Raw genomic sequence first — 20,509 nt, forward strand, 5'->3', positions numbered from 1 at the left:
AATTTGGTAAGATTCTGTAGAGGTGAGCCTATGGAGCTGATTATGGGTATGAGTGGTGTTCCTTCTTTGTGTATCTTGGGGAGGCCATAGAGTTTGGGGCATCTGGAAGATTCCCTCTCTGGGGATGGTTCTTTGCTGGATATCTTCACTGATGGGAGAGGCTTTTATTTTGGATTTGGTGGTTTTTTCCTGGTCGGTGGTGGGGTCTGTGTTTAGAGGTTTGTAAGCGGGGTCTTGGAGTAGGTTGGATAGTTTGGCTTGGTAGTCAGACATGTTCATCACCACTGTGGCGTTACCTTTGTCTGCTGGGAGAATGATTATGTTGTTGTCTTTCCTCAGGTTGGTGAGTGCTTCTTGTTCCTCTTGCTGTAAGTCGCTTCTGGGTGGATTACTGGAGCAAAGGATGTTGGTGACTGCAAGTCTGATTTTATTGGCTTCATCTGGGTTGATTTTGGTGAGTGTAGCTTCAACTCCACATATGATGTCTTCAGTGGAGATGCGTCTAGGGGCAACTGCAATGTAATATTGGTATCTTGTATATTTCAGAGGAAATCACAGTCTGAAGCCAATGAGATGCCCATAATCACCGTAGCAGATTCCAGAAAGCAATCTGAGGTGACAATACTCACTAAGGAAAATATTCTTGTTAAATCTTTATAACTGTCAGTTTCAAAATTCAAGACATGAACTTTGACCCATTGTATGTAGTCTTCAACTTATGACTGCTCGTTTAGTGACTGTTACAACAGATCTTGCTGTTGCAAGGCTGCAATAAGCATCAGGCTTACTGACACTGTGCCAGTCTGCTGGCTGGAAATGGTTTGAACCCAGCTCTGTGGGAGAAGAGTGAACTCGCGTCGCTCAATCCGTAGCTCTTGCCCACCTAGCAGTTCAAAACCTTGCAATGTTGAAAATAGATAAGTGTGTGCCACTTCTGTGGAAAACACCTAGCTGTGTTTGTGTGTGAGGATAGTGGAAGCCAGTGCTGGACCTGGCTGCACATGAGGCATTGCGATATGATGTGAGATGAGGCAAGACCAGTGAAGGAGCCTAAAAAGCCAGCAACTGAGCGCCGCTTAGTCGGTGTTTAGCCACATTCAAAATTCTAATACCCACCCATCCACACAATCACATGATCACATTTGGGCAATCGGCCCACATTTACATCTGTTTGCAGCATCCTGCAGCCGCGCTTCTGCATTTAACAATAATGTTTTTTTTTTTAACAAAACCAGCATTTATTTTCAGTTAACTATTTATTGACTTATTGGGAGCCTCAACACTTGAAGCTGCAGCCTGCTGTCAGCAGAAAGAATAGACGGTGTTCTTCCTGATCCTTCCTGATCCTTCCCCCAAACTGAAGACGGGAAACTCATATGCAGGCATGGCATGGAACTTTCACAATAAAACTTTTTTGGCGTTTAGGCTTTAAGTATTGGTCTTTAAATATTCACTATGCTTGGCTCTGCTCGCCTTTCTGTTTTGCTAAATGTGGATCCCACAAAATGTATACACTAATAGATTGCAATCCTAAATCCATCAAGTATACTTTTGACTAACATCTCTATACTAATAGGCATAGGCCAAATCATGTTTTTGCCAAGGCCCTGCTCTGACACCAGAGATAACCAGACAGTTTCATTACATGAAGTGATCCATATAAACACATTAATTTGACTCAAAATCACCCATCCTGCATTAAGGATCTGGAATGTAAAAAGCAAGCATCTGTCTGGGCATTTTTCAAGTAGAGTGCAGCATTAATTAGGCCATTTCCCCGACCGTCTTCCTATGTGGAATCCTTGGTGCTCTCTGAGCTTAATTGTTTTCTTGCAGGCATTTCATTACTCAAATTAGGTAGGATCATCAGTGCCCCCAGCACTTACCTAGTTTGGGTAACGAAACATTTGCAAAAAAACAACAAGCTCAGAGAGCACCAAAGTCCCCTTGTTTCAACCATCATTCAGCATCAAGAAGTGCTCATGCTTCTCCCACCAAATGTGGGTAGGGATTTTTAATTGGGACTATCACACTAATGCTTCAGAAATCTGAATGATGTATAGAGGGCAGTATTTCTTTGCCGCCCTCCAGATTTCTACAGCCAGGTTTGCAGTGTTTTCTTTTCAAAACATGTTATCTACCAAGTACCAAACATGCAAATGCTTGTTGCCTAATGTTTCATTAGAAAACCTCTGAAAAATTACAGAATTATTAAAATGCCAAAACGTTCCCTTTATTTAAAAAAGACACATATGAAAATTGCCATAAATGTACAGAAATGTATTCTGCTTCCTTTGATTTCAGTATGCATCATTCCTTGGCATTCATCTGCAGAAGGCAAATGTTTTTAAAAAAGGAGGGGGGGAGAGAGAGAAATAGCTTCAGCATTTTAACGAAGAGTTCATGAGCTGTTATTTCACATCTCAGTCTAAGAGAGCCCTAAGTTGGCAGAGACGAATGTGTTCAGCCGTGCTGCTCATAACTATAGAGATTTTTTCTGACATGTTGGCTATCTTCAAAGTTCAGGTTTGCAGTGAGCTCACACTGGCTTGGTCTCCCAGATCAGTATTTCAGTCCTGTTGCCAGTTATGAAACTGTTCTCATCTCTGTATTAATCCCTGCATGCCAGTCAGGAGCCGTCAGCTTCTCTGAAGTCTCCTGAGGTAGGTTAGTTAACAGCTTTAGTGATCAATTTTCCCACTGGGCACACTTTGGGCAAAGTTTAAAGGACTTACCTTCCTGACATTCCATACAGCTGCTGAGCATCTGGCTGACATTTCATTTAGCTGTAAATTCTTCTTGCAAATGTGATGTTGGGAGGGGAACTGGTTTATGCCACAATAAATTGGCTAGCCTTTAAAATGCCTCCTGAGATGACTGGGTCTTTGTTTTTCCTCCAACAAGCTAACATGTTTAGCTTCCTCTTCTATACATTGTCACAGGCAGACCACAATTAACAATCATAAATAAAATGTATCCATGCTGAGCAAAACTGTATATCTGATTTTAATTCTCATAGGGGCTTATTAAAAACAATTTATCTTTCCAAAGCACCCCCCCCCTCCTCTTGCTAGTTACATTATGCCAGCATCCTTAATTACAAGGCTGGTAATTAATGTTGGGAAGGCTTTGCTATGTAAATATGCATATTTATTATCTGAAAAGTGCAAAGTGAGGATTATTCTGGAGATGCTATTTATCCAACTGTCAGAATCACAAACAGAGCATCACTGAGAAAAGTTAGCATGTTTTTATCCATTATTATTGTTCAGAATAATGAAATAAGGTCAGAAGGAAGAGGAAAGCCTTGATTGAAATGTGAACGAATACAATCCAGAGCACATAATAACAATAGCAGAATCAGTGTGCTAATTACATTGCATATATAGAAACCAAATCAAAACAATGTAAATGAATCAAAAACTGTCTTTATCAGATTTTCAATTTAATCCAAGAAAAGGACAAATTTCTGCTACAACAAAAATCTAGACCAGGAATCCAGGATTGAAATAGTTCTGTGAATGGGTTTGGCAACATTTCAGAAAAAAAATCTGGACATTTACATGGGAAATGGAAATAGAACTTCCTGGACAGCACTGAATCTAGGTATAATAAATAACAATAATTTCTTTTCTCCATGCACTATGGTTCCTCTTCAGAAAGTTTGGAAGTCTTCTATACTCCAAACCATCTGAAGATAGTGAGTAGCTTTGGATGTGTGCAGCAAATACAAGGTGTAGAAAGGGAAGGACAAGAAAATGTCTCCAAGCATTGATGGAAGTCTGCTTGCATAACGCTGGGTGCAATCTAAGTTTGCAATTGCACACGTTAAAACACAATTCGGGATCATTTATTCTAATCATAGGTTATACACAGCGGAAGGGACACAGTGGCTCAGTGGCTGAGAAGCTGAGCTTGTCAATCAGAAAGGTCAGCAGTTAGGCAGTTCGAATCCCTAGCACCGTGAAATGGAGTGAGCTCCCGTCACTTGTCCAAGCTTCTGCCAACCTAGCAGTTCGAAAGGATGTAAAAATGCAAGTTGAAAAATAGGAATCACCTTGGTGGGAAGGTAACAGCGTTCCATTCGTCTTCGGCATTGAGTCATGCTGGCCACATGACCACGGAGAAAGTCTTCAGTCAGCTCAAGTTCTTTGGCTTTGAAACAGAGTTGAGCACTGCCCCCTAGAGTTGGGAACAACTAGCATATATGTGTGAGGGGACTTTTACCTTTATACACAGCAGTGTTTTGTTTACATTGCCATTTGGATGAAGTCATTCAGAAAACATCCAAGCAGAGGTAGAAAACTATTTGCATCTACCATGATGTGCATGATGAAAAAGAAAGAGGACAGCACATTCCACAATGAGTAACATGTCAAGATAAGTTTTTTTTAAATGAGCAGATTGTTCAATGAATCCTTTGCTAAATTGTTCTGACACCCCCCCCCCCCACAACACTAAACCATAGGCATCACCTAGAGAAAAACGCTGAGCTCATGGCAATACTTGCTCAATACTCAATACATCTTCAAAACAGAATTTCAAAGTTAGTTTGATATATTTAATTTTGTATTTTTCCACCATAGAAAAGTATCACAGACTTCAACTCTGTTTCCCAAATGTCTCTCACAATCATCTCCTGCACAAAAATGAAATTACATATAAAACAAGTCCTCTTCGTGATCTGAATGTTCTTAAAAAATCAATGTGAACTGAAATTATCAGGAATTCAAAGTCTGGGATCCATCTGTTAATGTAAACATTAGTTATATATATTTCACAACCACTGTGCTAGATTCTCTATGCATATCAATGAAGTTGGGGAAATGATGGTGTGTAAAATCTCAGAGGAGTTTTGTAAGAAAAATTATAACAAAGCTGATCGGTATCATTTCCCAGTAGGTAACACTATATTTGCCTAAATGTGACAGCATTTTTAGAATAACACCCTTTTCTGATTTCTTTTATTCCTTTTCTCATTAAGCTCCATAGGGACCCTCTAAAAGAAAATACAAACCACTTCCATGTCCAGTATGTCTTTTGCAGAATTATTTTCAGAAATTCCTGTTATGTCTGCATGCTTCATAGCCCCTCATGCAAAATAATTTTGTAGCAGTTTGCTCCCACACACATCTTGCCTACCGACACACTCTATCCTATAGTCTACTATAAACATAAATATAGGGTGACCAGACATCCCGCATCTGGCGGGACAGGCACGCCTTTTCATAATTTTCCCGCGTCCCGGGCCTTTCTCAAAAAAACCCGCTTTATTTTGGCGCTCGCAGCTCGCTCGCTCCCTCGCTCATCCGCTGCCGCTCGCATGGGCTGGGTACTGTAGCGAGTGAGCGAGCGGATGGGTGGGGAGCGAGTGAGCCGCTCATTTGTTTCCCCACCCATCCGCTGCTGCTCGCATGGGCTGGGTACTGTAGCGTGTGAGCAGGCGGCTGGGCGGGGAACGAGTGAGCCGCTCATTCGTTCCCCTGCCTATCCGCTGCCGGTCGCATGGGCTGGGTACTGTAGCGTGTGAGCGGGTGGATGGGCAGGAACGAGTGAGCTGCTCATTCATTCCCCCGCCCATCCGCTGTCGCTCACATGGGCTGGGTACTGTACCGTGTGAGCGGGCGGATGGGCTTTCACATCTTGCTGGATCAGGCTAAACGTTTATCTAATCAGATGCTTATGCAAAGTCTACCAGAAATCATTCCTAGCATTAGTTCCCAATAGCTGATGCTCAGGAATAGTCTTTATCTAGATCTAATTATTTCAACCATCTTTTAAAGCCATTTAAGCTACTGAATTACCCTATATTTTCCATGAGCTCACAAAAAGACATTTTATGTTGTATAAACCTTAGAATGCCCCTGAGCCTGCTGATGGTCTTCTGACCATGAATTTAAGAAGAATAAATGACCAAGGCTGTGGTTTTTAATCCAAATTAAATAAATATTGTAGGATTGGGGAACATATGAGCCTCAAAATGCTGCTGAATTCTTAGCAACATGGGCTAATGAGAAATCCAAATGAGATACTGGAAATGATAATTCAGTAATGTTCTAGAGAAACCACAAATTTCCCATTTTTACGGTTCAAAGCTCAGATAGTTACATCATATGATAATGAATAGCTGAACTAAATTGATGTGCAATTTGAATATAAATCAAATATAATGACCAATAGTTTCAAAAGTATTTAGCTTAGCACACAAATGATGAAAAAATAAGTGGCAGCTATGTGCAAATCAGCTTTTTCCTTGAAAAACCTGAGCAGTTCTTGACAGAGAATAATATTGTCTCTTAAAAAGGGAAAGGAAGGGAAGGGTACAAAGTTACTTTATACTCAGAATATTATAATTCAGAAAACTGATGTTTCTCTTTAGAACCCAGCCTGCATTTTAAGTGCTATATTCCAGCCTTCTATCCACAAACCAAATTATCTCCTTGATATATAAAATATAGTAGCCGTAGCTATATCAGCAGGAGGTATCTCTAGTATTAGATAGATAATAGAAAAACATACTTGGATACCAATTTGTAAAAATGAAACATCCTCCTTCCTAATATTAGTAAATGATGATGTTGTGCCACCTAGTGATCAAGTCTATGTATGCCATTCCATGATTCATTGAGATGTGTCACAGATGTGTCAATTGAGATGTGTCACTTTTTCTAACAAGACTTCTTTGATGTTCCAACCCTTACAAAAGAATATGTGACACCATGACATGTAGTCCATATTACATAATTTGTAGCTACTGGGTATCTTGCAGTATCAAAACATCAAAGTTGCATAAATCACAGCCAGGGTATGAAGCATGAGGCTCCTAGATAAATTTGAGATTAGCAGGTTAGTCCCATGACATGACTAAGTACCGAGGCTTAAGCAGTACTCAAATTGTCTGATGTGTGATCCTGGTACTAGATACTTCTTCTCATTGATTGGGATGATTCAAATAAACACATAAATAGAAACAGGCACAAAGTCTCCTTAAAGAATTTACTATGCTGAGAGAGGAGACAATATTGCCAAATCAGCATTGGACTGGAGGAAAAAAAATAAAGGACATCTTATAATTTATTAATTCATTCTAGTAGCTTGTAGCTGGCTCAGGAATGTTTATATATTTCCCAAAAAAATGGATTTGCTAGCTCAAAAATTGCTGAATCCCATTCCCCAATATTTTCTGGAAAACTAGTAAAATGCTCTTATATAATCTAATAATTTAGATAATATTTAAGGTCAATGGTTTTTTTTTTAAAAAAAATGTTGGACTACAACTGCATAATTCTGAACCATCAAGTGACATAAAATATTAGGCAAGGATAAATTTGTAATAAAATTTTTATTGCATGAAACCAAAGCTGAAGATCATTTTCATTTCACCAAGCATTGTCTTCTGGAAAGGAGTTCACATTATGATGTCACTTCACTTTAGCAGTGCAAGGTGGGCAAAAAGCCATGCTGATCTCCTGCTCAGAAATGAAAAACATGACCTATTTTACACTGTGGCACACTAGTTGTGCAAGAAGCCACAGCTAGCTATGGACATAAAAACTTGGAACATAGAAACTTGGGAGGAATTAAAGCCTAGATACATAGAATTTGGACCCCACCACTTAAATCATCTCTTTTGTGGGGAGCCAGCCATTTTAAAGAAAAGATGAAGCTGTTTCAACCAATTATTGTCCCTTCATCCTGAGAAAGATTCCTTCAGTTACATTTACAGCTACATAAGATCCATTATATCCAAAGGCGGTTGATATGGATAGAAAGGCGGTTGATATGGATAGAATTATACGATAATATTCTGAATAGAATAGAGATTTTTGCAATGAACAGCACTAGCAATAAACCCAATCAATCAATGACAAGAAACAATGGATGGAAACTAATCAAGGAGAGAAGCAACTTAGAACTAAGGAGAAATTCCCTAACAATGAGACCAATTAACCAGTGGAACAACTTGCCTCCCAAAGTTGTGGGTCCTCAATCACTGGAAGCTTTTAAGACTGAACAACCACATGTCTGGAATGGAATAGGATTTCCTATTTGAGCATTGGGTTGGACTAGAAGACCTCCAAGGTCTCTTCCAACTGTTGTTATTTTTCAATTTCTATTATTTATGTCTGAATCATTTCTGGCCTAATTTAGACAATATCACAATTTCCTAAATATGGATTCCTATGAATGGACTGGTGGATTTCAGTCAGTTTCATGCACTCTCCCCTTTACATTAGGGAATAGATAGAAGATACAAAGAAGTATTTTTTTTAATAAGGGCCATGTGCAAGTATGCTTGAATTCTCCAGCAACAACCCAACAACCTATGACAGTAATGGCTAATCTTTTTGTCATCGCATGCCGAAAGCGCATGTGTGCACCAGTGGTGGGCTTCAATTTTTTTAGAACCTATTCTGTGGATGTGGCCTATTTTGTGGGCATGGCTTGGCGGTCATGTGACTGGGTGGGTATGGCCAACTTGACATCACTCATGCACACTCAGTCACATGACCACCCCCTCCAAGCCATATGACAAAAAATGTTGGGACTCCTATGAAGGGGGGAAAAGGAGAGGGGAAAAACTCCCAAAAATAGACAACTGGAGGATTAAGGGTCAAAATTAGGAGATCAAAGAAGGCAGGACAGAGGGGAATCCAGTAGAAAGCTATTGCACGCTGGGGAAAGAACTTTGGGAGATCGGAGGAGGGGAATCCAGGAGAAAGCTATCCACGCTGGGGAAAAAACTTTGGGAGATCGGAGGAAGCAGGACAGAGGGGAATCCAGGGGAGAGCATCACATGCTGGGGAAAGAACTTTGGGAGATCAGAGGAGGCAGGACAGAGAGGTATCCAGGAGAAAACTCCTGAGCTTGCCGCTGCTGTTTAGCAGATTGTCCTGCTGGACCTCTCCATGCCTCTCCACCACCTCCACTCCCAGGTATGGGACTTGACACCAAATTGCACGTGTGGTGTGTGCTTGTGTCCTGCAGTCATGCATAGTGCCTCCACCCCACCCTGGGTTCCTCCTTTTGCATTCCATTTTTGTGTCTTTGGGTGGAGGGAAGCGTGCCCTGCATGGCATCCTGGCTCTGTGCTCTGTGCTCCACCCGAAGGCACGAAAATGGACCAATTTTTTTTTAGCTGCTTTCAGCAGCCTCGGCTCTAGGTGCTTGTTTTCCTACTTGGAAGCCAGGCGGTGCCCACCTGCTCACTGCTTTTCCTTCCCCATCCGGGAAGACGAGGAATGCGAGGGGAACCCCTCCCCCCCATGGATGGCTCCGGACCAGCAGACTCTCATCCTTCTTTTTAATCAGGTGGCTATCAGAGAGAAGAGGACAGCATGTGCTCTTGGGCTTGGGCAGAGCTGAATCCTCAGCTCCTGTTCTTTGGCAGTTGCACAAGCCCACATGGCATGCGCTGCCCTCTTTTCTCTTGACACGCGAGGGGGACTCCTCCCCCTGTGGATGGCTCCAGATCAGCGGAGCCTCATCCTTCTTTGCAATCCCACACGTGTGCTCTGCCACCCCCACATGCACCTGCAACTCCTTTCCTGCCTGCACCCCATCCCCCACATGTGTGGCAGAGACCAGAAAACCATCTGGCCAGTGGCAGGCGCCTGTACGTGCACGTGTGGTGGAGCTGAGCTGTAGCAATGGCCCATGTGCCCGCAGAGAGCACTCTGCATGCCACCTGTGGGATACGTGCCATAGGTTGGCCATCATGTGCCTATGACAAAAAGTGACACACAAATGAAAGAAGGAAAAGAATCAAGGGGACAGAAAATATATGGGGCTGATAATATTGTCTTTGGGAGGATTTCCTTAAGAGCCATATGAAATTGAAAAAGTAAGGAGACATGAATAGAAAGGAGATCACATAATTCCATCGCCTCTTAAATCTTCTCAGGCTTAGAAATAAAATAATGTTCAAAGTATCTGCAGCAAGGGAAGAAGATAGCTCACTATCATTTTACCGTAGATGAAAAAAAATCGATGTTTGGATAGATCTTATATTTATTGTCATGCTTCCTGTGGGGACCACTTCAAAGGTCTAACAGTCAGAGATCCCAATGTGCATATTATGGGAAATAAATTATTGAGAACCTTCTGTGATATGTATCAGGAAGAACTGTATCGTGATTAAATATGGCAGGCAAACAGCTGTTTTATACACAGTCCCATCCCAGTACACATTTGCCTCTAGAATACATAGAATTTGAAAATAGGTTTTAGCATTAATGCTATCTTAGTTTAAAGGCCTGGATGAAGATCGCAACTACACAATTAAGTTCACTTAAACCTGTGGCTGTCTAGTGCTACAGTTGAGGATCTGAGGTTTTCCATGCATCCAATACAATTCAGTCAAAATAGGAATGTTAGGTTTAATCAATAACTGTTCTTACTCCAAAGATGGTTTTTGAAGGGGCAACTGGGCACTCTTGTTTTTCTTAAGGAGATGTTTCACTTCTCATCCAAGAAGCTTCTTCAGCTCTGACTGGATGGAGGCGAATGGAATCCAATCAGAGCTGAAGAAGCTTCTTGGATGAGAAGCAAAATGTCTTCAAAGAAAAACAAGGAAGTCCAGTTGCCTCTTGAAAAAGCACCTTTGGATCAACCATGACTTGGATGAATGAGAATCCCATAGACATTGTTCTAACTCCACCACTGCTAATCCAAGATAACCTCCCCAAGATGGGGTTCTCTAGTGTGTGGTTCAGCAGATAATATGGCCTAAATATAAGGTGTGTAGCAACAGGCCTAGCACTGAATTGATTCTATTCAGTATGAATCAATCCCTTTTGATTCTTCAAATCACAAAGGTAATTATTTGTTCTTGTTATGATAGCTTAATCTTTGGTGACTTCATTATGACTTCATATTGTCTTCTTGACAACAACAAGGAAAACAGCATGTCCTTGGCCTTCTTCAGATTTTTTTTAAACTTTTCTCAATCTAACCTGCAATTATAGTACCTCCTGGTGGTCTTCCATCCAAATATTAACCAACTCTGATTGATATGCAGTGTTTTTCTAGTATGGTCAGGTTCTCTAGCATTTACTGGAAGAATAATCTCAAAAATTAAAAAGGTTGGATCAAAGTAACAATTTAGTCTGGAGCAACTCTAATTATAGGGCAATTAATAGCGCAAAATTTTATATGATTGTTTCCAATTAATGATAATTAATCATTGATCAGAAAAGGTATCTTTTTTATCCATATATGTCCAAAACAAATAATTTCAAGTTGTCCACTCTGGTATTTACAACTGCATGGTCTAACATGTCCAAACAATGCAATCAACTCTATTTAGGCAAAAGAGTACGGTCATGGTTATTTTGTCTTTGCTGACGTCCACCTGAAAGTAAACTCTTAGTTAAATATTTAGCTGTCCTAATCTCGTTCTTTTATACTTTATAGAAGTCCTAATATCCTGAAACAATGGTGTTGGCAAGATCACTCCTATTTTTACACAAATACAATGTGGCAATATGTTGTGAAATTTCTCAAGAGTCATTTAGTGAAGTAAGCAACAATTGGGGGGAGGAATCTCTTTAAAAGTATCATACATTGATTTGTTTGGAACAATGATATTTAAGAAAAACAAAGTGAAGATAAAAGGGTTATAGATCAACCTGTCTATAGCATTCTACTTTTATGGCTCTTTAGCCATAAAAGCTAAAGCTAAAAGGTTTAGAAGTTATGTTCTGATTTGAAGATGGGTGTCCATGGGTGTCAGAAAAAAGTCAAGATGGTGATTATGTCTTGATCCTTTTTAAAAAAAAACATTGGTTGGGTATGTGATGCATGTTAAAAGAGGTGAGACTTCAATCATGCAATCACAGGTGCCATCTTGATTTGGGAATGTGCCTAACTATTGTTTTATTGATTCTGACAAGTGTTATGTGCTGAAAAATGGTGAGGAACTTATAGTGTTCATTTCAACAAGTAATACAATCTGGCAGTATATTCCTGTATTGATATCTCACCAATTTCATTGGAAAAGAGATTCAGACAACAAGAATTTTCACATCTTCCCCAATTGCTCAATGGGCAAAGGAAAGCCATTTCAATACCCTAGCTCCTCCCACTCAGGGAAATAGTTCACCTGTTGGATTTCCAGCTGCACAACAACTGTCAGAAGACCCTAAACCAGAAAAAATATTATTTAAAATAGAGTCTCCTGTGATTGATGGGAGGGTGTTTTTTTTTTTACCGAGATAACGTAATGTTAAAAATTCAAATTATGATTGTAAAACTATTTTATTGTACTGATCTAACCGTATTCTGATATCTCAGCTGGATCTTTTCATATGAGAATATGGTCTAAGATCTGGAATGTATATATTTTTATCTTTGTGTTTTGTTTCTCTCTCCAATTTGCCATTATTTTTTTTTAAAAATAGAGGTTTTTTTTTTTTAAAGTTTAAATGTTATCAGACTAAAAACCAGGAGACCATGAGTTCTGGGCCCACATTAGGTACAAAGCCACAAGGCTGTTGATTTTACTATCGCTTCGCTTTGTGCATATGCACAGTTCAATGGAAATTGTTCTTCACGGATGTGCAGAACAATTTACAGTAAACTGCGCATGTGCAATCACTACAAAACAACATGGCGGCGACATCAGAGGTGATGGGGGAACCAGTTTGGGGGTGTGGCAAGCATGGATTACTGCTGGTTCTGCAACCCAACAAAAATGGGTCACCTCTGCACAAGACCAATAATTTTCTCTCAGCCCTAGAAAGTGGCAATGGCAAACCACTCCTGAAAAACATTGCCTAAACACTGGAGAAATTTGTCCAGCTAGCTTCCAAGAATTGGGTTTGATTGAAACACCCCCCCCCCCAAAATATGCATATGCATGCACATATGCATTTGTGTGCATGTGGCATATAAACACATACACTCACATTCTCTGGTAACGCTGTTAGAGAGACCTGAGAGACAATGTGCAAGGACATTGTCATTATCCTTAGCAGTGGAGAAGAGGTAGTGCAATGGATCATTTCTGATGAAGAGGGACCATATTTTGAATATGCACATATTGCATATTTTCAATATTTTTCTCTTGCTAAAAGTATCTCTCTGAAAGTAGAAAAACAGCTAAGTGAAGAGGAAACAAGAAAAATATGAGCTGCATTTAAGCTTCACTGAAAACAGGAACTATCATCTTACAATCATAATTCGGGTTAATGTCAGGGTTCCAAGTAACACCCCCAACGAAAGAAGACTCTGAGGCTTGAGTTTCCTCAAAGTTCCATTTTATTAGAGATGTCATATTGACAAATCTGGGAAAAGTTTCCAGGTTTTTCCCACTCAAATGAAAGTTAAAGTCCCTGCCCAGCACCCATGTCAATCACATGATCCAATTAGGCATCGTCCAAAACTGGAGATGCCTCCCAGTCACTCCGGCGCAGCTGCAGGGCAACATGTCCTTGACTCTCTGAGAAAAGAATGTTATTTTGACTATATCACCCATACTCCATATAATCCCCCCTCCCATTTTCCCACAGTAGAAAATGTGGCGGGGTTGAAGGCCCAATGTAAAAGATGGCTTCCAGGTCTGACACTGAGTTACTGTAGTAGGATCCAGCAATGAATTGATTGTAATACTGGATTATATGGTTTTAATAATAAAACCTTGAAAAGGACCCAAATATTAATTGTACTACTGCAGCTATCAGCAAGTTCAGGTTTTCCAGCCCCTTTGTTCAACTATTATGATAGGGATAATAAACAATCACATGTATGAATAGAAACAGACAAGAAAATACTGTTTTCAGACAACAATGTAAGAAGTTCTGGAGAGATTTAACTACTTAATAATATTGTGCACATAGGAACATTGGAACATACCTACGCCAGTGATGGGATTCATTTTTTTTATTACCAGTTCTTTGGGCATGACTTTGTGGGTGTGGCTTTGTGGGCCTGGCAGGGGAAGGTTACTGCAAAATCCCCATTCTCTCCCCACCCCACTAACCTGCTTTCCAGTTCCGTTCTCCTGTTCGGGGCAACAAAAGCAGATCAGCTGGGAGACTGGGAGGCAACGGGGGCAGGGCCAGCCTATTTGCTGGTTCTCCAAACTACTCAAAATTTCTGTTACCAGTTCTCCAGAATCTGTCAGAACTGGCTGGGTGAATACCACTTCTGACCTACACTCAGCAAAGTTACTGGAATTCACTTTCAGAAGAGCAGAATTAGATTTTAGGGGGGGAAACCCAATATTGAGATTAGAAAAGAACTGGAAATTTGAAACATTATTTGGTCCTAGTAAAAAAGTTATTTATCATATGTGTTCCCATTCTATGACAGAAATGTATCCACTTCTTGTGTAACGTTAGGACATATAACATTCAAAAACTGTGTATCTCAAACCCAGAATCTCAGATAGGTTACATTATGGTTGTAATATAAGACATGTCAAAGGGATTTTTGAAGAATGTGTAACATCCCAATTATTTTTACAGAGGTTAAAATGGCTGCATATTTGTTTACTTTTCAGTAGGATATTAATTCCATGCTATGGTTGAATTGGTCAACTACCGTGTTTCCCCAAAAATAAGACAGAGTCTTATTTTCTTTTGATGCCAAATAAGCGCTTGGCCTTATTTTTGGGGAGGTCCTATTATTTTTGAGGTGCAGGAGGCGGCAAGAGTGGTCACCTCATGGCTGCTGCTATGTTGCAATATTTTAGGGGAAGGCTTATTTTGGGGGGAGGGCTTATTTTAGCACATGTGCTCAAAAGCCTAATTGGGCTTATTATCCGGGAAGGTCTTATTTTCAGGGAAACAGGATACTTTCTAAAATGTGTTGTTGGCTTTGTCCACACTGGAGTTCACTAGGTATCTTTTTGACACAACAGCAACTCTTTATTATTGCATAGCACTCATGATTATTTTTATAATAATGTTTAGTCATGTTTTATAAAATTACTTGAGTGGGGAAGGATCAGTGGTGAAATAATCAAAACTGACAAAAATATTTTCCTAAAAGTTTTTCACAGATGAATCACACAATTATATAAATAAGGTAGGGGACTTTTTCCCTTTCCTGATAAGCTGGCATCATCTAACTGGAATGAAGTTTTGGGACTGCGTAGGATTACTTGAAGAAACCACAGATGCCGCATACAGACATTATGTAAAAGGCAAATTCCCATTAGGGAATATTAAGAAAGAGACTAAAAATGGTTGATGTTCTCATTCTTTGTGCAGTTGGAATACTTTATTCAGCTTTGCTATCAATGTTGCAAAAATGATCTTGGGGTAGAGTAACTATATAATTACTATAAACACCAAGCATTACAAAATTGTTAATTAAAAAAGGAAGGAAAAGGAACTTTAACTATGAACATCTAAGAAACAGATGATAGCCCTCAAAGAATCCTCTCTGCAATTAACATGTGCTAAAACTTAAAGAGAGTGACTGAATTGATTTTATCTGAAGTTGTGTCATTTTATCTAGATTTCTCCATAGTAACATTCCTTTATTTCTCCTATATTTCCCTTTACACAATAAACTCCTTTTATATGCTTTGCAACCAATGGGATATTGGAAAGAAATAATGTTGATAGTGGTGTGCTTCGGTCCATCAGTCTAATAAATTTCTTTAAATCATTATAGAAAGATGAGAAGAAAGATTGAATTTGAAAAGTGGGCTGCATCAGGCCGGGAAGAAAAACATTTCAGGAAAAATATTCCTTCATCCTTATGGTGGCAACTGCTCTTTTCTAAGCTTCCATCTCTTCTCTCCTCTGCCTCTTTCCATAATCAGATCCACAGGGGAGGGTACCCAGCCCATCCTATACTTTCCAATGGGCACATTCAGTCAAACACAAACTGGCTGGAAAGAATCCAGAAATAATGTTTGGCATGCTTTTCCTACTTTCTGATCTTTTCCAAATGCAGGTAAAATGAGCTTTAGGGATAAAATACTGTATAAAAAGGTAAGACCAAACCCTAGGAAACTTAGGAAAAACCCAAAGCAATAAAAAATAAGTCTGACATCAAGTTTTAACAAATATCTGGGAATTCTATTTTGTTTTTGCGTTGACAATTCTCAGTTTACAGCCTCAACTCAATTTAACTCTTGGGAAATCCTCAGATCCTGATAGCTAAATGCTTTAGATAACATTTAGATGACACAAGTGCTTATTCAAAACTTATTCAACTTTTTCCACATTTTGGTAAAATGATTGCAAAGATAATAGATGAGAGATTAGGAGAGAGCGAGAGAGAGCTATGATAGACAGACAGACAGAAAAATAGACAAACAGACAGACAATAGATAATAGATAGATGATATAAATAGAACTGTGTCATGCAGATACCTGATTTTACCTGAGAAACATTTAAATATTGCAAAAAAAGATTTATTTCACTTAACTATCCTTGAACTGACCTTGCTGTTGTATCTATAGACAGAAAAAAGAAGGAGGAAGGTTATCCTCACAAACAATTCAGGTACTAGACACACAAATACACAAGTCAGGGGCGGGTCATACTGACTAATTTCTTTATGGTAGAAGTGAAGGAAACAGCTGCAAGTTCTATAGTTAGGAACAGGTATTTATCCACCAGCTTATTCCCGTTAAAAGCTTTACAAAGATCTTGCATTAAATACTAACATATTTATCATGCTTTCTAAGGTCAGGATGTCTCTGGAAGGAAATACATGGGCCTTGGAAAAGGCACAAACTGTGGATGGACAGAAGGGCCTAACTGAACATTACGAATACATGAGACAGTGTGGCACCTGAGCTTCACAGACATTCATAATGCTCAGTTAGTCCTTTCTGTTTCTCTGCTAATTTTGTTTTATTAAACTAATTCTAGTTCATTGGAATGCCCACATGATGTGGTAACATTATATCCTGGCTTACATTATCATATACATAGTTATGGAACTGTTCATCAGACAGTTTCTTGTGTTGGCGTGCTTACTATTCTCTCCCCCTGGAGAAGGAGTCCACTCCTATTACCATTGTCACAAGACAACAGAAGAAACAGCAAGAACTACTCTATTTTCCATTATTCCCAGAACCTTTTTGAATGGATTGAAATTTTAACTTGTTTTAGAAAATAATATCATCTGAACACAAGAGTGAATAGTGTGAAATAAGAATGAGTAAAATAAGTACTCTTTCAGAAAGTTGTTTCTTTTTGCTCAACAGACTACTATGCAGAATGGAAAAGTTGTTATGAGCTGTTGGGAAGAAAAAAGATATTGAAAAACATGAAGCTTTCTGACAAGATCTAAACATGTTGTATCATTAGCAAGACTGGTCTCTCATATACAAGCATCAAACAGGTTCTGTTTCCAAGGGCAGAAACATTAAGTTCAATAATTATCATATGATTGTGTTGAAGATATGAGATGTCTGCAATATTTGCTTTCTGTAGGTTGTAAACATGTAGCTCATAAAAAATGGAATGCAAGAATTCCAGAAGATAACTGTTCCCTTTATCAGATCAACATTTGTCACTTTGGGTAACTTCTTCTTTTTTCTGTTTTGTCTTCTTTTACGTACAAAATTACTTTGTCATACTCAGACACTGTATACACCTGAGTTCTTATTCCTGAAAGTGAATTTCAAAGAAATATTGTTGCAGCTGTTTTTTTTAATTTTATAAAATCCCTAATTCATATCTAGATGGTTCAGATGACACTTGTGATCATCCATCCCAGTCTAGTACCTGTTCCTGCCACAGGTTCAGATGAGTAACCTAGAGCCAAGGAATCATGAAACGTTTCTATGTGGCTCTCAGTCTATTTCTGAACTGCTGCTAATTTCTTAACAAACAAACAAACAGTTTTATGATTTGATACCTTAGCCAAATTGTAGGTGAGAGACTTAATTTATGAAAAAGTGAATGACTATCTTCTGCTTTGATCACACATACTCTTATTATAAGAGCAGTGGTGTTGCAGTGGTTGGGATACAGTACTGCAGGCTACTTCTGCTGACTGCCTGCTGACTGCCTGCTGACTGCAATTTGGCAGTTAGAATCTCACTAGGCTCAAAGTTGACTCAGCCTTCCACCTTCCGAGGTCAGTAAAATGAAGACCCTGATCATTGGGGGCATAATACTGACTCTGTAAACGGCTTAGAGAGTGCTGTAAAACACTTTGAAGTGGTATATAAGTCTAAGTGCTATTGCTGTTGTCCTTATTACATTTCACAAGATTTGCATGTCATTGCAAAGGGTCTACCACTTGTATCTACAGATGCAACTAAGAAAAAAAAAGGTAGACTATTGCCTCTCAAACAGTAGTGATTTCCTCAAGTTGGATGAAACCAAAACTCCAGAGAAGACTTGGGCTGTTTGGGAAAATAAATCACCTCAATATTAGAACAAAAGACTCCAATCCAACCTATCCTTTTCAAAATCCTCAAAAGAGTTCTGATCCTGCTCTGTTGTTGCAGTGCTCTCTACCCTGGCAAATTATGAGATGACTGCAACTAGTTTAAAATGGGAGAGGGCTTTGGTCATCTTCAAAACTGACCACGTTGGGAATGGTATTGAGGAAGTAGATTCGGTTCAGTGATCAATAATAGGCCTGCCTTCAATTCATAACTATTCTTGAATTGTTATTGAAGTGTTACAAGAATTGGTCTAATCACAATGAACTATTCTTGTGTTCCTTCCTGTATCTTGGGAAGGACAGGGAAAACTTGGAAATGAAACCCATGGAATGATGGTATATTAAGTGTGTCCCCTCCAGCTGACTGCCTTTATTATTGTTTTGTTTCTGAAGAAGATCAAAAAGTTCATCTCTTATATTTCTCATCATCCTTAATCCCACGTAATAAATTCTGCTGCATCCAGGAAGATACATCATTATTTCATATCTTCAGTGCTTCCCATAATATTTGTCATCTCTTCCAAAGACTGAGAAGCTCTCCAGGTCTCCCAGTGAAGAACAAATCCATACAATCTTGAGCAGGAGTGGGTTCCGGCAGGCACTACTGACAATTTGCTTGTGGATGTGCTGTGTGTATACGCTGCATGCCCCAAGTGCAATGCAGTTAAAATTGTTCTGCGCATGCACAGAACCCCAAAACAAGATGGCTGCGCCTACAGCACTGCCCAGAGAACCAGTTCGGGGGTGTGGCAGGCTTGGGTTACTGCCGGTTCCTGCAACCCAGGCCACCAAACCACTAATGGTTTGGCCGAACCGATTTGAACGGTTAGGAACCCACAATTGATCTTGAGTTCTTCAAGCCAATGCCAGTTAAATTTCCTATTTTGCTAGTACAAGTATGGAGAAGATTACTAGACTAGAAATATTGCCTTCCAGAAAATCTCTGTGGAACATTTTGTTCAGTACTGTCTGCATGCAAGACACATTTTCAAATAATTACATCATGTAATTCAACACCCAGTCTGATAACTGGAGTGATGGCATAACCTGCCAATTCCTGAAAAAGTATCAAACTCTTGTGTGGAAAAATAATCCTGGGTTGCTTCTATGACTACAAATGGTTTGAGTGATGTTCCAAGAAAGAATGCACCTCAAAAGAGAGGATGCTTCAAATGGTAAGATCAGTTGAACAGGAAACACTAATGCAACAGTGAGACAGATGTAGAGACAGAAAGTAAAGGGGGCTGAAAGAAATATAAGGAATGGAATCCTGCAACTCAGGAAAGTGCCATGAAGTTATACAGCATGGCATACACTTGAATAAATAAAAGACAATGAACATCAACTCAGGGTTAAGGATGGTCTGCCCGAAACTGTAGTACAATTCCAGTTTTAATTCAGGCAATGGGAGATGCATTTCAGCGCATCTGTAAGATCACAAAAGGCAATTAGTTATATTAATTAAAATTATATTCTCCAGAAATAAATAAATAATTTGGTCAATTTGAATGCCAAAATTGAAAGTAAGCATTCAGATGGACTCATTGATTTCCATGAGATATGCCATATCATGTATGTATATGTGATATATGTTATCATTATGCATTCTGCATTATTTCTCAAAATAAGATCTATGATGAATCCTAGGAAGCAAAATGCTTTCAATCTGCTATAGTGTTGCCAAAGCCAAATAAAACCCATCCACTGTTCTAAGCTCCAGCCAACAGAATTGTTGGTAGAGCATCTCTAGATGATCTTCATCTACAGTTGTTTCAGGGCCAGTTTTAGTTGCTCTGATCAGGGCTGAGTTTAGATGAAAAGATGCCCTAGGCTATTCCACTTATGAGGCCCTTTCACCTCCCATTTTTAAGTTTGTAAATTACATGAGAGACAATAAAATACATCATTACTGTGATATATCAATATATATCAATATATATAGCTGGCCTCCCGACGGAGGGCGGCTCTGCTCTGCGGCAAAGGCAGTGAGGCCAGCTGCCTCCCCTGCTGCACTCAGCTGCTCGGCTCGGCCCCCTCACCCTCACCTGCCTGGCCGCTGGTGGGCTCCGCGTCGACGGGAGGCTACTGGGAGCGGCCGCGCCTCTCGCCCGACCGCTGGTGTCAGGAACGTGGGCAGGCTCC

General features: G+C 39.6%; 1 protein-coding gene across 1 annotated transcript in view; it reads left to right on the forward strand.

Moving 5' to 3' along the window:
- Positions 1-17,313, forward strand: part of PLD5 (phospholipase D family member 5) — a 109,894-nt gene extending 92,581 nt beyond the window's left edge. The window contains exon 10 of the mRNA XM_087718036.1: positions 17,175-17,313. Coding sequence (XP_087574162.1) covers positions 17,175-17,260 — 86 coding nt within the window. The 3' untranslated portion in view covers positions 17,261-17,313. The remainder of the gene's footprint in view (positions 1-17,174) is intronic.
- The last annotated feature ends 3,196 nt before the right edge of the window (positions 17,314-20,509 follow it).

Source organism: Thamnophis sirtalis, unplaced genomic scaffold (genome assembly GCF_051295495.1).
Source record: "Thamnophis sirtalis isolate CommonGarterSnake01/CBP01778 unplaced genomic scaffold, rThaSir2_p1.2 scaffold_6, whole genome shotgun sequence".
Lineage (NCBI taxonomy): Eukaryota > Metazoa > Chordata > Lepidosauria > Squamata > Natricidae > Thamnophis > Thamnophis sirtalis.